Source organism: Natrix helvetica (assembly GCF_964273705.1).
Source record: "Natrix helvetica genome assembly, chromosome: 1".
Lineage (NCBI taxonomy): Eukaryota > Metazoa > Chordata > Lepidosauria > Squamata > Natricidae > Natrix > Natrix helvetica.
The window spans coordinates 214,879,754-214,895,621 of NC_138548.1; the positions used below are offsets into that span (position 1 = coordinate 214,879,754).

General features: G+C 44.3%; 1 protein-coding gene across 4 annotated transcripts; it reads right to left on the minus strand.

The window, feature by feature from the left end:
- Positions 1-1,768: 1,768 nt before the first annotated feature.
- LOC309383335 (homeobox protein Hox-D3-like) lies at positions 1,769-14,474 on the minus strand. 4 transcript variants are annotated; one of them, XM_081935786.1, is made up of 3 exons: positions 14,444-14,474; positions 6,668-7,250; positions 1,769-2,656 (listed from the first exon to the last, which is right to left on the minus strand). In XM_081935786.1, the coding sequence occupies exons 2-3, from the start codon at positions 7,044-7,046 to the stop codon at positions 1,971-1,973; spliced, it is 1,065 nt and encodes a 354-aa protein (XP_081791912.1). In that variant the 5' UTR covers positions 7,047-7,250; positions 14,444-14,474; the 3' UTR covers positions 1,769-1,970. The 4 variants fall into 4 exon arrangements, with proteins under 4 accessions (XP_081791912.1, XP_081791914.1, XP_081791915.1 ...); XM_081935788.1 differs by lacking the exon at positions 14,444-14,474 and adding an exon at positions 14,297-14,358 and having other exon boundaries at positions 6,668-7,253; XM_081935789.1 differs by lacking the exon at positions 14,444-14,474 and adding an exon at positions 14,297-14,312 and having other exon boundaries at positions 6,668-7,149.
- Positions 14,475-15,868: the final 1,394 nt, after the last annotated feature.

A 15,868-nucleotide genomic window follows, 5' to 3' on the forward strand; every position in this document is an offset into this window, starting at 1 on the left:
CGCTGTTTCACCAGTGATGTTTGCGTGGGTTTCTTTTAAGGTATTTAAAATAGAGACTTAGAGTTTTAGATTTTACAAGGTGCTTTAGGGAAGGCCTTGTTCTCCACAGGAGTGGAATATTCTCTCTCTCTCTCTCAAAAAAAAATGGGCCTCCAAGGTTAAGTTGGTTTGGAACAGAGTTGGCTGCTTATATCCTAGGCACTTAAGGTCAGCTGGCTTGGGGAGAAAAGAGGGGGGGAGGTAGGAAAATATACAACCAGCTATCTCTGCTGCAGAAGCATTCGTCTTGTCTGAAGATGTTTATAGGAGGCAGATCATAACAAAACAATAAAGTAGGGTTTAAGAAGCTAGTCTAAACTCTGTTGGGGTTTTTCATTTTACCTGGGGGAATTCTCAGTAAAAACGGATGCAGTGGCTCAGTGCTAAGGCTCTGAGTTTGTTGATCAGAAAGGTTGGCAATTCGGCAGTTCGAATCCCTAGCACCACGTAAAAGAGTGAGCTCCCGTTACTTGTCCCAGCTTCTACCAGTTCGAAAGCATGTAAAAATACAAGTAGAAAAATAGGGACCACCTTTGGTGGGAAGGTAACAGTGCTCTGTGTGCTTCGGTGTTTAGTCATGCTGGCCACATGCCTACGGAGATGTCTTCGGACAGTGCTGGCTCTTCGGCTTTGAAACGGAGATGAGCACCGCCCCCTAGAGTTGGGAACGACTAGCACATATGTGCAAGGGGAACCTTTACCTTTATTCTCAGTAAAAAGAATTTAGACATAGCAAAGCCTGCTATCCACCCCTGCAGATTTTCCTTTGCAATGACCAAATTCAAGGGAATCTTCAGGTGAAATTTCATTTCAACTGAACTCCACCAGTTCCTCATGAAGAGAAAAGACATTTCCCAGCATCTTCTGCAGCCTGGGACTGTTCCTCAGTGAAAGAGACCAGAAGAAAAGATTAAAAGTTTGAAAAGGGTGGGGGGGAGGGAAGAGAAGACATGTAAGTCTATATTTCCACTGAGGTTTCCAGGCAAACATTTCAAAGCTACTCAGCCCTAAACAACTTGCCAAGGGAAAAGAACTTCCCTCATATCTTGTCAGACTTTTAAGAAAGGGAGAAAAGAGTTCATTCTCCCGCCTGCTTCTACTACTTGAATTCCTGGGGACCAGATTTTGCTAAAGGGTTCCCAGTTGCTTACTCTGCGTGTTGTGGAAATTAGTTAATAAAATGTTGCAATTAGTTAATAAAACGTTGTCTGTGTTTGCCCATCAAACTTGTAAAGATCCCTGCCATTAGGGCAAGATTACTGTAGTGACAAAGGGAGGTTCTACAAATGGAATAAAAAAGGAAGGCCCTGCGCTTCTCAAATAGGCTAGGCAAAAAGTACGAGGTTTGGGAGTATCCAATTTTCATTACTTTCTTTAATTTTAGGGAAAGCAATGCCTGGAAAACGAAAGTAAGTCAGATGAGACTTCCTTCCCCCACCTGGGAGCAAATGGCTGTTTCTGCTACTGAATGGCTGAGATCCAGTCTCACATCTTTCATATTACAACATGTGTTTCTTGTAAGAAACAGACCAGATTATTATTACTATTATTATTATGGTCTGTTGCACAGCCAGCCAGAGGTTTAGACTAGATTTGGCATTTTTATCCACCTATTGAGTCCCATCCCCAAGATAAGCAGACACTGTTATTCGATGGTGTGGTATTATTATTATTATTATTATTATTATTATTATTATTATTATTATTATTATTATTAATCAAACTGGTCTTTCCTTGAGTAAAACATCCAACAGTGGCTTCTACCTTTCCCCAGCCAATAAATTTTACTTCAATACAGTTAAATAAATAGGAGGTAATGGGTGGGCAGGGAGGGAGGGAGGAATACTGTTGGTTGCACTTAGAGGTATTTGTTTTAATGAGATAATAGGACCGTAGTAATTTTCCCTGCTCTGCTTCCGTCCAGGCAGCTCTCACAGATGCATAAGATTTACAGGTCCTTGAGAATCTCCCTGAGGCACAGGATGTGTGGTTAAATCTGTGTAAATGGGATACGAGTTGGATGGCCCAAGCTGGGGATGGCTTGGGATTTCAGCAGCACAGCTGTACTCCAGGTTTCTAGAGGAGTAATCAGGGTAACTGAAGAAAGAGTCAGCCCCAGGCACATTTCCCAGGTAATTTTCTCCCATTGCTCTTGGGCTCCCTTGCAGAACTGGAAGTCCATAAGGATGGCTTTCTCCTGGTCCAAAGAAAGGGCCGTAGTCCAAAGAGATTGAAGTCACAGGGCTGCTACAGAGGGGAGCTGTGTACCCTGCTGAACTGTCAATCTCTTCCAAGGATTTGCTGCAGGAATTCGATGGGGCTATCTCGTAATCAGCCTCCACATGCCCATAATAGTCACCCACTTCAAAGCGGTTATTGGGCGATGCCACGATGGTGCCCTTGATCCTGCTGTCTTTCTTGTACTTCATTCGTCTGTTCTGAAACCAGATCTTGATTTGCCTCTCGGAGAGCCTCAGAAGCTGGGCCATTTCCAGTCGGCGGGGCCGGCAGAGGTACCTGTTAAAATGAAACTCCTTTTCCAGTTCCACCAGCTGCGTTTGGGTGTAGGCTGTGCGAATTCTCTTGGAAGAGGCGAAACTTGACGGGGAGCTGCTGTCTAAATAAATGGAATGAACATTCAGTTCAGCTTGAACCCTCACCATTCTGCACTCTGAACAAACCCATCACCTTGCAGAATATTCATCCTACCAAAATCAACACAGAAACGGGGCATGTCATGTAACAGTTACACAATGTTGCTCACACCCATATATGTGTATTAACTTTACACATAATCGGATGATGAACATGTTCATGTGGTGTGTTAATCCAAACTAAAAACTAAGCATGAAAAATATCACTCCATGCTGTTCAGTCTTGGATTAAAAAGCTAGGAAACAAGTTATGATCATTATTTCATATACATTTTATTGAGCCAGCGAAGTGCTGCCAGTTAAAAGTAATAAATCGTGTAAACAAAGTTTTCCCTGTACAGTATTTGTTTATGAGTACAGGTAGACCTCAACTTACAGCCACAGTTGGGATCAGAATTTCCATTGCTAAGCAAGGCGGTCGTTAAGTGAGTTGTACCTGATAAACTGATGGCTCAGTGGTTAAACACTGGAAAGCTGATGGCCCAGGTTCGAGACCTGAGCGTTGCACAATAAAGTTAGTTCCCGCTCCTTGCCTCAGCTCCTGCCCATCTAGCAATTCGAAAGCATTCAGATGCAAGTAGATAAATAGGTACCACTTCGGTGGGAAGATAACAGTGTTCTGTGTGCTTCGACGTATAATCATGCTGGCCACAAGACCACAGAAAGTGTCTTCAGCTGTCGCTAGTTCCCACAGCTAAGAAATGGAGATGAGCACCGCTCCCCTAGAGACGGATACAACTGGACAGGGGGAAACTTTACCTTACCTGACTTTAATCCATAGTTGGGCTTTTTTTTGCCACAGTTGTTAAGTAAATCACTGCAGCTTGTTAAATGAACCATCCAGTTGTTCAGTGAATCTGGCTTCCTCCATTGACTTTGCTCATCGGAAGTCAGTTAGGAAGGTTGCAAATGGCAATTCACTTGACCCGAGAATGCTGCAACCATTGTAAATAAAGGACAGTTTGCCAAGTGGCTGAATTTTGCTCATGTAAATCACAGGGAGATGCTGCGATGGTCAGAAGTGTAAGAACTGGAGAAGTAACTTTTTTAGTGCTGTTACAATTTAGAAGGCTAAACTAATGGTTGTAAGTGGAGGACTACGTGTAGATTATTTGGATAGTCTCAGACAGAAATTTCCAATGCACTGCATTTAGAGGACTGGATAATTTGAAAACAAGTCTTGGAAAGGTTGAATTCCAGCCACATCACTCAAGATGGAGGTAGAAACCAGACATCATAAGCAGATAGGTCCTTGACTTATAACTTTGTTTGGTGACCGCTTGAAGTTACAACAGCACTGAAAAAAGTGACTTATGAATATTTTTCACACTTACGACCGTTGCAGCATCCCGATGGTCAGGTGGTCAAAATTCAGGTGCTTGGCAACTGACTCATATTTATGACAGTTGCAGTGTCCCACGGTCATGTGATCGCCTTTTGCAACCTTCTGACAAACAAACTCAAAGGAGAAGCCAGAGTCACTCAACAATTGTGTTGTTAATTTAACAATGGCAGTGATTCGCTTAATAATTGTGAGCACAAATGTTGCAAAATGAGGCAAAACTCACTTAACAAATGCCTCCCTTAACAGAAATCTTGGACTCAATTGTGGTTGTAAGTCAAGGGCTATCTATACTTTCCATTTTAACGTTTTGAGCCCATCAAGGTATCATTAGAACGTACAAGATGTCTAGAACAGGGCTGTCAAACCCGCGGTGTCACAGCAGCATCACATAACGTATCGGGACTTCCCCCCCCTCCGCTACACCAGGTATGGGTGTGGCCAGCGCGTGACACATCCAGCTCACAGGCCCCATATTTGACAGCCCTGGTCTAGAATGTACATCTGAATGTATGTGTATGTAAGAACTGAACCAGAATTCAAAATAATGTATTTGCAAATATTTCCAGCGATACCAAAGGATCTCCCACTCCTCTGAAGATATCTTGTTCCAGTACTCTGCAAAGAATGGTGATTTGTTCATTTTCATTGTACTGCAGAGACATCATGAGATTTGAAAAAGGGCTCTCTAACTGAACTAGACCTTATTTAGTCATATACAAAGTTTTGTTGCCTCTGATCCTACCAGTAGCATAGACCCATCATAGGCAATAGCCACTGGTTATTTTGTTTTTCATAAATTTGTCTAGCCTTGACCATTGTTAAAATCATTGGAATTGTTGCTCATAAGTTCATATTCATTCAGCTAAACCAGAATGACTGCATATCCCTAATGTCGCACCTGTCGTATAATCAGTGATTGGATGGGATAACTATAACTTGTTTTAAGAGAAGGAAAAAGCCAAGGACCAAATTATAAACTGGTGCCAAAGAGCTAGGATCAATCATAGACAATGAACATTGGAGAAAAGTGCTTATTAGGATTCATGTGTGTTTCATTAAAATGATAAGTGTCTACTAGAAGTCTGAAGCTGAAAACTCTTCAGTACCATAAAGGAACTTTCTGAGTTCTTATGAACATCATTTTAAAAAGAAAAAATATATATGTTTAACCTTTACAGAAAATGGAAATGTTCTATCTATCTATTTATACTTACAGTGTTCTGCCCCGCTGGGCATCTCGGTATCAAGGGTTTCAAACTCACTGAGGGCCACATCAGGGTTGTGTTTCAACTCAGGGGGCCAGGGTGGGCGTGGCGAGCTCAACATCATATGTGTTGGGGCGCCTGTGATGGCCCAAGTGGTCTGCCGGCAGAAATGGGCTCCCAAGCTCCGTTTTCAGCTGCAACGGCTTCCTGCAACCCTCTGCCAATAAAAACAGAGGTCGGGGGGCACTCACGCCCCTCCCGAACTCAGTTTTCACTGGCAGAGGCACTGCAGGCTAGGCCTTCCCTGTTTCTAAGCACCCCGTGGGTCAGATCCACCCCCCTGACCTTGAGACCCAGATCTAGATCATGTGATTTGTTACTACACTCTTAATGAGTAGCTAATCAAAGAGATTTTTCAAAATGTAATACAGATAACCCTCAAATTACGACTGTGATTGAGCCTGGAATTAGGGTCTTAAGTTACGACAGTCATTAAGCAGATCATCACTAGAGGGCACCCAATTTTATGACCCTTTTGTGGCAATCATTATGCAAACGTGGTGGTCATAAAGTGTACGCCGCAGTCATTAAGCGAACACCATAGTCATTGAGTGAACCCATTGTCCACAATGCACATATTTTGCTGGAAACCAGAAATAAAATGTTGATTTCCAGCAAAAATGTAATAAATTACTGTCACATGAGTGTGAAAGGCTGCAACCAACTGTAAGTGTGGGCCAGTTCTGAGCATCCAAAATGGGATTGTGTATCTGCAGGGGTGAGGTGGCCATGTTCAAATCCAGGTCATAAGTATCTTTGGGATACTTTTGGAACTTCAAATGGTTCTAAGCATCCAGTCAAAAGTCAAAAACTTCCTGTGCTTACTAAAATATATAAGATCTTTTTTATAAATATTTCAGTCATATGAGTATTACCTTACATTTTTCTGTGAAAAACGAAGAAGATGTGTTACTAGGGCAAGCGATAAAATGAAAATATGTGTCTTATAAAGGAAAACTCCACTCAGGTGGCAACAATTCTAGATTCAAGTAAATCTAGAATTTTGTGATTTTAGCTGCAAGTAAATAAATAGAAACATGGAAATACTTTCCAAGAAACTTCCCAAATACTCATCTAGAAGCACACAGCTTAATTTAGCTGCTAAAGCTAGGAAGCTACACCCAGTATGCGGCTAAATCTGGATGGGGTAGCACCAAGAAACAGTAATATTAAGGTTTGCTTAGCTCTTTTGAAAACCATTGAGTGCAAACAATTGAAAGAAATGCCTAAAGTGCAGCATAGGAAGAGTTACTTAGAAAGTTATTGTCTATGCCAACCTTCCCCATCTTGGTCCCCTCCAGATATATTTGACTACAGCTCCCAGAATTCCCATGGAGGAGAAGTTGACAGAGAAAAGGAAGTACCTGAAAAGGGAAGGTTGGTCTTCTGCTTGGCGCTGTGTCTTGTTTCCTTCATCCAAGGGAAGACCTGCTTTGGTACATGGCCGCTACACGATTTGATACTGCCATCGGTGGTGGTGGTGGCGTCACAAGGACTGGAAGAGGTAACCAATGACAGCTGCCGTAACCTGGAGGTCTCATCATGACTGTTCCCTAGAGGTCTCAGGGATGGACGTCGGGAACCTTTGGAGCCCTCTGAAGACCCTGTAGGTGTTTCTGACTCCTTCGGCGACACCAATGAGGTTGGGAAGAGTGGCTGGCTAAAGGAGGGGCTCCTAGTGAGAACTCGGCACCAGCTGTCTTCTGAGGCCTGTTGGTCATCTTCCTGCAGAGCCTTGTGCATGTCCCTTTCTTGTCGGATGTAAGGGGTGGATTGAAGGGGTGGGGAAGGAGACGGAGACCTTGCAATGGGTGTGAAAGGAATCCAGAGACACTTCCAGTCCTTACTGCTGAGAAAAGACCCTCCTCAACCACGTGCTCGAATAGCTAAGGGCAAACCCCCCTAAGTAGGTAGGAAGGACGCTCCTCAGCCTTCCTTAGGCAACCGCTGCTAAAAAAGGAACAGGAACCTTAAACAGAGACAGCCCAGTTTGGGTTTCAGTGTTTCTGAGTGGAAACAAATGCGGTCTCCCAGAATGATGATCTGCAAATGTGGTGCTGAATGTGCACTAAAGAGTTGACATCTGTAATCTGCCTGATGATGAGTTTATTTTATTATTTTGCATTTGACTGTGTGGGATTCAATACCAGCAAGATAAATGCCGGTGCTATTGGGCTCTGAACATTGACTCAAAAAGTGATTTTGGGGGGTTGGGGGACGGCAGTTAGAATAATGCTTACTTATTTGACATAATAAGTAACAATAATCAATTCCATATCCTCTCCTCTGGGGTCTCCTCCACTTGCTCAGATCTTATTCGTTGCTATTTTAAAAAAAGAAAAAAAAAGAAATGCTTTCTTTCTTCCTTCCTTCCCCACAGTTTTCTCCCTCCCTCCCTCCCTCCCTCCCTCTCTCTCTCTCTCTCTGAAACTTCTCATGGATCTTTAGAAGTGGGAAAACATCTAGCTTCTCTGGAGAGCCTTTGGACTAATTAGCTGTGAACAGTATCAAGATTAGCATATCAATATATTAAATATACGTTACATTAATTAAATATGGGGTTTTGTGTGTTTATGAGTGTATTGTATATATACTTGACAGAGTTTGACCGTTGATATGTTCCTATTTATTCTGGATTGCTGCCAGGATCAAAAGACCCAGTGATGTTCTTAAAGCTATGTTCTTAAATTCTGTGGCAAAGGTTGCACATGCAGCATCTGAATAACAAAATATGGTCCTGGTATTTTGTTCCCTTTGGAATATTCATTCCAGTGCCCTGCTTATCTTTATTGATAATGGTGCAGATAATGGCAGCTAAAAGATGCCTTCTGAAACTAAAGAAACAATATATATGGAGAACTCACAGGCTGTTGCACCAATAATTCTTTTCTATCCAGCAAAAAACAAGCACTTTGTGTGTGTACATGCATGTGTGTGTGTGTGTGTGTGTGTGTGTGTGTGCGCGCATGTGCGTGCGTGCATAACAGCAACTTTTAAGTATCTTCCTCATTTAGGGTCGATCACATCTCTAAAGTGTGAAGGAGATGATATATACAATGATAGATAGATAGCTCATTTTTCCTAAATCCACCAGCCAGCAATGTTGTGCTGGGTTAGGGGGAGAAAGTCTACCCTGATTGGTGCAGACAAATTGGAAATATTTGTGGAATGGAAAAAAAAAAGTCACTGGAACTTCATTAACGTTGTCCTAAGACTTGTCCTATAAAATAAACCTTCTAGAGCTCAGCAAAATGCCATTCTAAGATAGCTCCTATGAAGTAAAACTTGCAGAGCTCATTAAAAACATTTTTTATTTATATGTATATATATATATATATTAAAAAATCACAGTAAAATAAAAACCTGCATTTAAAATCATGATGTGCCTTTGGAAAGTTGGTGAAAATTGTTCTCCCTTATCCTCAATGATCTTTCTGCAAACTGTTTCACCTTGCAGGGGAGGGGGTATGGGTATGGATAGGGCACGTTGGGGAGAGGAAAGGAAAGGAAGAATAAATTGTAATGATCACAGAGGAACCCAGCCATCAATTCCATTATTCCCTAACCAGGAGGCGGGAAAATCTGCATTTTATTTCAGCAAATTTATTTCGGTCTCTGGGAATGAGAAACCTGTAGCTGTTTCAGTCTAGCTGAACTTCGAGTCCATGCAGCTACAGACTGCTGCATGATTACTGGGGGGTTGTTGTTGTTGGGGGAGGGGGAGTATATCTTGAAGGAAAATGTACTTTAGTGACATGTTTGCAAACCTGTTTTTTACATTCACCCTTTACGTTTTTAAGTGTACAAATCTAGAATTATAAATTATAATTGGTGGTCCTTGCTCACAGGCACAGTAATGCACAAAGCAGACTTTAAGAGGCACATCTCCTGAGGCTCCCCCCCCCCAACTTTCTGGGGATGAGAAGTGGACCATGGAGGTGTCAAAAGAAGGACTGTTCAAAAGCAGACGGTCTGTATATGCCCCACAGCCAGGAGATGAGCTCCTGTCTAGCCAACCTCAACATTGAGAGAGCAATGGGGGGGAAAAATCAGCATTTCATAACTCCCATTGATGCCTCTGTTAGAAGTAATGGCTTGTTTTATGTAAATATTAAAATCATTTGTGGCATAAAAGCCCTGCCATCAAGAGAGCATCTATGTACGGTACACAGTAAACTGGCTGGCTTTGAACGGATGAAAATAAGCAGGAGGTATTTTCTAGTCCTCCACCCATCACATGTCCGGGATAAATACTGATATAAATTATTTAGTGGGGATGGGATGGTGATAATGGTGGTGTTGATATTTAAAATAAAGCAATATACTCCAAGGGGCAACTGACCCTATCGGCGAAATAATTGGTTTCTACAAATGTTGCAGGCATACAAGAGCACATTAGAAACTAATATATTTATATATTAGGCTGGTGGCTGAGCTACATAAGAAGTCCTGACTGTACTAATAGAAAGGAATTGGTCAGGACTTTAGGATTTTCTGAGCTGAGTATGCTGCATACTTGAGGTAGAAGCTTTTTCCAAGCTCCCGAGTAACTTGAAACATAATTAATATATTCATTTATTGGCCCTTATGAACAGAAGGACACTGACGCTGACATCCCCTATACTCCCCTGAAGATGTTACCTAGCCTGGTAATGGAAACATTCAGAAACCAACCCACAAGCTTGGAGAACGAACCTTCAGTCTCTCCAATTCATTTATTTACTCTGCTAATTTAAACAAAGAATTTGGCCCCCAAAAATTGTAACCCTGAAGCTTAAGTCACTAGGAATTTGATTCACCACTTTCATCAGACAAAGCCCATTCATTTTTTTAAAAACTGTTTGCTAAGGATTATTGTAAGGACTAAAACTTTTTTTTAAACTGAGCAGGCTGTATATGTTCACTCCTTTAATATTACATCACCGCAAACGGGATTTTCTTACATACATGAACAGAATGGTGTAAAAAGACTGAAATGTAAAGCAACAAAAAGAATGCAGTCCCTGCATCATAGGCACTTATGCTTCCTGTGTCATATTCGCCAGCAGCATGTGACAATTTAAACTTTGAAAACTGCACAGGCTCTACTAAGGTGTGGATGGCTAACTTTGCCTCTAACTACTAACACTGCATTTGAGATACAAAAACTTGGGATGTAAGGCAGCTGATGGATGGGAGCAGATGGCTCATTCACGTTGGGCACAAATCAGCAAGTTTTTATTGTCACAAGGAGTGTAAAAAAGCAACAGCAAATTTGAGTTGCATTGATTTCAATAGAACAACTATCCCCCTTTTTTTGCATTGGACAATGGCTGCAATTTGTATATGTTTGCATGTGTCTGTGTGCATGTGCGTGTGTATTGTGTAATATGTTTATTCACTCAAACTGGTAGAATATTATGGGGGGGGGCAATATTTTATGTGCTCAAGTAAATAGTCACATTATGTTCACAGGTAGTTCTTAAGTCTGTAAATGGAGCAATAGCATTTCAGAAAAGATCAGCTAAGGAAAATCCATGAAATGTAGGACGATGATGATGATGATGATGATGATGGTGGTGGTGGTGGTGGTGGTGGTGGTGGTGGTGATGACAACAATAGATGTCTGAAGGCTTCACACATAAAGTGTAAGATTTTAGTTGTACCACCATTCAATGTAAATTATTACAAGTAATTTTACAATTCCAATCTTGAGTCCACTTTTCCAGGAGTAAATGCCACTGACAGCAAAGGGACTTACTTTAGAGTAGGCATAGATAGGAATCACTGCTAATTTGCCTAATGCAGCCTTTTAAAAAAAAGCAGAGGGGGGTGGGGAGAGAGATGAGAGCAGCTTGCTGGACCTTGCATCTTATTTCCACACTTGCACAGGTTGCCAGAGGTTTCCAAGCAGGAAAGACTGTGGGAAAGACTTTGATTTTTCTGGGATGAGCCTTGGCTAGAGTCATACAGTGCCCCTGTAGATGGATGTGCTATTCAACATTCCAAGCCATTAGCTCTACTGTAGGCAAAGCCTATCTTCCATGAATTTTCCTAGCTTTCTAAAGTCCCCCCCCCCCTGGATTATTCTACACCAGATTGTTAGAGAATACCTTGTTTAATCCTGTGGATTTAGGTCCATTTACCTCCAGCCTTTTGACTCACCCTTGCTTGCCTGAATGAAATTTCCCTATGAAATGAACCCCTTGGAATCAGAACAGAAAACTTAGAGAGAAGGGGGCAGGAGGGAGAGGGAGAGGGAAGAACAGACAAACGAAGAGAGAAACTTTGGTGACATATTTACAGATCTGCTTAGGGATGGTGATTTATAGCAGATTAATGGAGGTAGGCCACTGATTTAAAATGATTGCTTCTTTAAGTTCTCCCAAGGAAACCATTTCAGCAGAGAGACTAGTTTGGCTGAGTTTTTGTCAGCCACCCCACACCGGCCAGGGACATGACAATTGGAAACAAACATATTTTCAAGAGGATGCTCCCAGGGATAAGCCAATTTAAGACAAAAAAATATTTTCAAGAGGAGGCTCCCAGGTCTTGCTGCCCCATCAGCCAATCAACTCCCAAACCGGTTTTCGGCCTTATTTTTTATTTTTTATTTTGTAAACTTCCTCAATCCCCCCCCCCCTTTGAACTTATTCGACCTGGAATTCATCTCACCTCGCTTGCGCGGTTTCTTCCTGCACTAACCCCACCACCTGAGCTAATTGTAACGGGCCAGAGAACCCATCGTTTGCTTTCAACGGAAGATTTGTTTTCTCTCTCCACCTCCCACGGCTTCTTTTTCTTCTTCTTCTTTTCTTTTTTTAAACATTTCGTTCTAGAATTTTGCCAGCGACCTGACAAGCATTTGGGAGGACGATGGATAGCTTTGAATTGCATTAACAGAACCTATCCGCGGTTCCCTGTTATTTTATATGGATTTATGCATCCCCAGCCGCAATAGGCTTTCTAAGAAGCCGTCTGCATGTCCGCACACGGGACGGCTGAAACTTGCGGGGAAGAAGCGACCAATCCTTGGGGCAAAATACCTTCCGTAAACAAGGGCTTTGGTCACGGGGGAGTGGGGGAGATGGGGCACCTCTGTTTCTCATTGTTTAAGGGCAAGCAACCCCGAGCCTGGCCTTCTTTCCAAAGCCGAGAATACTCAGGCGGTGCGACCCGATCCGAAGCGCGCTGAACCAAATCCACAATCTCTGGAAGGCTCGGAGCTTCTGAACCGGACAAAGGGGTGGGGGGAGGGGGCTGCTTATCCCAAGAGTTCGTTTTGAGGGCGAGGGGACCGAAACTACGGCTGGCCGATGCAACTTGTAGGGAGCCCAGTTGAGGATGGCGCTGACCCGGATCCACGAAATGATCCGGGAAGCAGGCTCAAACTTATGGAGCGTCTCTTTGGGGGAGGCACATGGCCGGGAAATCGCGGTTGCAATACCTCAGTCCACAAAGTTTCCTGGGAATCTGGGGGTCCCCTTGCAAAGTAAAGTGCTTTTGGAGCAGGACAAAGCCTCGCCCCACTCCGGCTTAATTTAGCTGGGCTAGCAAGACGGACAAGGCAGGCACGAGGGCTTCCTGGGCGACTGGCCGGTCCCGAATAAACAAGGCGATTTACGACTGGCCTAAAATCTAGGCCCACCAAAATCGAATGAGGGTCACTGAACCTGTCCGAACATCCTAACAATGGTCAGCCCCTTAAAGGATCTTGCGGGGGGCCCGACGGGTTGTATGGATTAGAGTGGGATAAGTATGAAGGGCTAAAAACGAATTGGGTCGGCCAAAGGAAGAGGCGGCTGGATAGCGAAGTTGAATCTCTCCCTTGTCCTTCGGTGCCATCGTTAGATGGACAGTCCATCCAGCTTTCCGGGTTTTCTGAAATATAAACTAGACGCCGGAGAAATCCCCTTTGACCTCTGAGACCTTTGCACGATGCTCTCCATCCCAAGTCTCAGATCCATCTACAGTAATACGGGTATTTTAAATCAACCTAACGAAATTTGTCACCCATTTATTTTTATTTAATTTTTCCTTTTCCCAATATTTCGAGTTCTTCAATTCCAGCAAACGCCCTAGGGCTAACTTTTGGCAGGCAGGTCACGTTATGCAAACCTGAGCTTCGTGATGTTGCAGCATCCTCTTTTTTAAAAAAATGTTTAAAAAAAATCCCCCGTCGCTTATATATTTAACAAACGTCTTGCGGGGAAAGCTTGTTTTAATAACACTTAAAGGTGGAAACACCAAAGGTGGGGGGGACGGGGACAAAGGCAACGAATAATGCAGGATAGCGCTCTCCTCTCTTCCTCTCTCTCTCCCTTCTCTCCCTCCCTCCAAGCGAGAAGCGTCCCCATTTCTCTGAGCTTTAACAGGAGGCCAGCATCAAATGGCTCCCTCCCTCTCAGCCTCGCAATTCTCCTTCCCCCTCCCTAAGTCAGAGTGGCAACAAAGAAATGGGGAGGAAAAAAGAACGAGGGTGAGGGGGGGGAGGAAAGTTTGACTGGGATCCGACCCAGTCCCCTCGAAGACCCTCACTTCGTTTGCTCTAAAGATCCCTGTGTCACCCTCTGTATTGTATTATGATATTGTATTGTATACATTCTAAGGCACCTACCGCGCATTATCACTCATGTCTATTGTATATTTGTGCCCAATCTTACATGCACCCCCCATCCACCCCCCCCACCCTCCTAAAAGGGATCTGCTATAAAATGTCTTTATGTAATCGGTTGGATCCCTAAGACTGGATGGCTGCCCCTTTTAAAAATAAATCCGAGGCTTTAAGGTTCAATTTTAAACGAAGGGGGGAGGGGACATAGGAGGGGGAGAAAAGAGAGAAGAGAGAGAGGGAGGGAGGGAGGGAAGCATTTCGAATAGTCACACTTGTCAAGTGAGACCATCTTTTAGCTCTCAGAAGCAGCAAATCCATGTGAACTCTGGGTGAACCAAGATTGAAGCCATAAATCACCGCTACAAAAGCCGGCTGCTGCCTACGAGTTCCAGACCCTTACCTTTAACGCTTTCGCGGGCGAAGACGGAAAAGCAGAGCTACAAAAGTTCACTTATCTTTGCCAAGCCCAAACAAGGAGGAGGGGGAGAGGGGGAGGGGGGAGGGATGCAGCTCAGGGGGGAAGGGTGGAGTGCCAGCGCCTTCCTACCAGCGAGCGGGCTCGGTTTCCTGGAGTGGTGGTGCTTAGGAGTTGTGGGCTAGGGCTGGGAGGGAGGGAGGGAGGACTGGTGCCGGGGAGGGAGACGCGGGACACGTAAGCCAACGTCATTCAACAAAGACCAGGGACAAAAAAGAGCCGACCAAGGCACGGGGGGAGGGGGGCACGAGAATGGGAGAAGAGGACCCATTAAGGGAAAAAGAAACCAGACAGCAGACGTTAATCTTGGGGCGTTGGGGGGTGGGGAAATCCCTTGCTACCCTTCCTATCCCTGCCCCTTTAAGTAAAATCAAATCAAATACGGAACCGCCTGGCAACCAGAAGGTCGACGCATCTGAAAAAGGACGCCCAGCAGCCCTTTTGCGCTCTCGCCTAGGAGTAAGACCGTTGACCTCCCAGGGTGTGTGTAGAGGGGCCAAGCGGGCACCCGGCCGCCCCTAGGCAGCCGGATTCTCACTCTGACTTTCCTAATACACACACACACACACACACACACACGTCTCTCATTGGCAGGCGGTTCTCCTTGGGTTCCTTTGGCTTCTCCCCCCCCCCCGCCCCCCAATCCTCGCTCTGGGTTTCATGCGAGGAGCTGCTGCCTCCATCCCTCTTCCCTACGCTCGCTCTTGGAAACGACCTGCCGCAGGCGCGCAATTGATGCTCGCCCTTCCCTCGCTATCTGAAGCACCCGAGCCTTAGGTGCGTGGGAGGAGGCGGGCCCGAAAATCTCGCGGGTCCTGGTTGGGAAATTAGCCCGGTCGGCACCAAAGGATGGGAAGAAAAGGAAAGGAAAAAGAGAAAGTTCCACGCACGCACATGCACCGTTGACTAATCTATTATGACAAACAATATGATGGATATAGCTTATGTTAATCGTACTGGCCTTTCCTCTAGAATTTAACTGTCAGTTAATGGACACCGGAAACTGGAATTCTACATGGCTCGCTAATGGGTTTAGGTATTAGCTAGTTCTAACGATGCATACAAATGCACTTGTCTCTGTGGGCTGCCTTAAGATTTATGGCTCTCTTTTGCCTTCGGTAGCTGTAAACAAGGAGAGGAAAACAGAGGGAAAGCGATCCCAGCTTTTGCTGCACTTTCTACCGCTTAAGGAGCCCTTTCGCCAGGTTAATTCGCCCCCCCCCCCAATCCCTTGGAGAGGCGAGGAAGAAATTGTCCAAGATGTAGGATGAAGTCCCAACTCTCCCTTAAATCCACCGCTCTGTGGATTTCGGGGAGGGTCTTTCTTTGCCCACGCTTCCCACAGGCGCGGCTTATAAAGGCCTAACGGACAGAGAATACTAGAAGGTCTGGGCCGAGGCGTTTCGCCTCCTTTGGGGAAAAATATTGGGGACTGGAGAACCTGGGCGATGATGGTGGGGAATGAAAAAGAGACGGCTAGAAATTTGCCCTCTGCCT

Excerpts from the sequence above, each read along its gene's own strand:
- LOC309383335 (XM_081935786.1), bottom strand. The coding sequence starts at position 7,046 with ATGCACAAGGCTCTGCAGGAAGATGACCAACAGGCCTCAGAAGACAGC. Across the intron at positions 2,657-6,667 it reads GACCAACCTTCCCTTTTCAG|ACAGCAGCTCCCCGTCAAGT; the intron begins GTACTTCCTTTT and ends CCATTTATTTAG.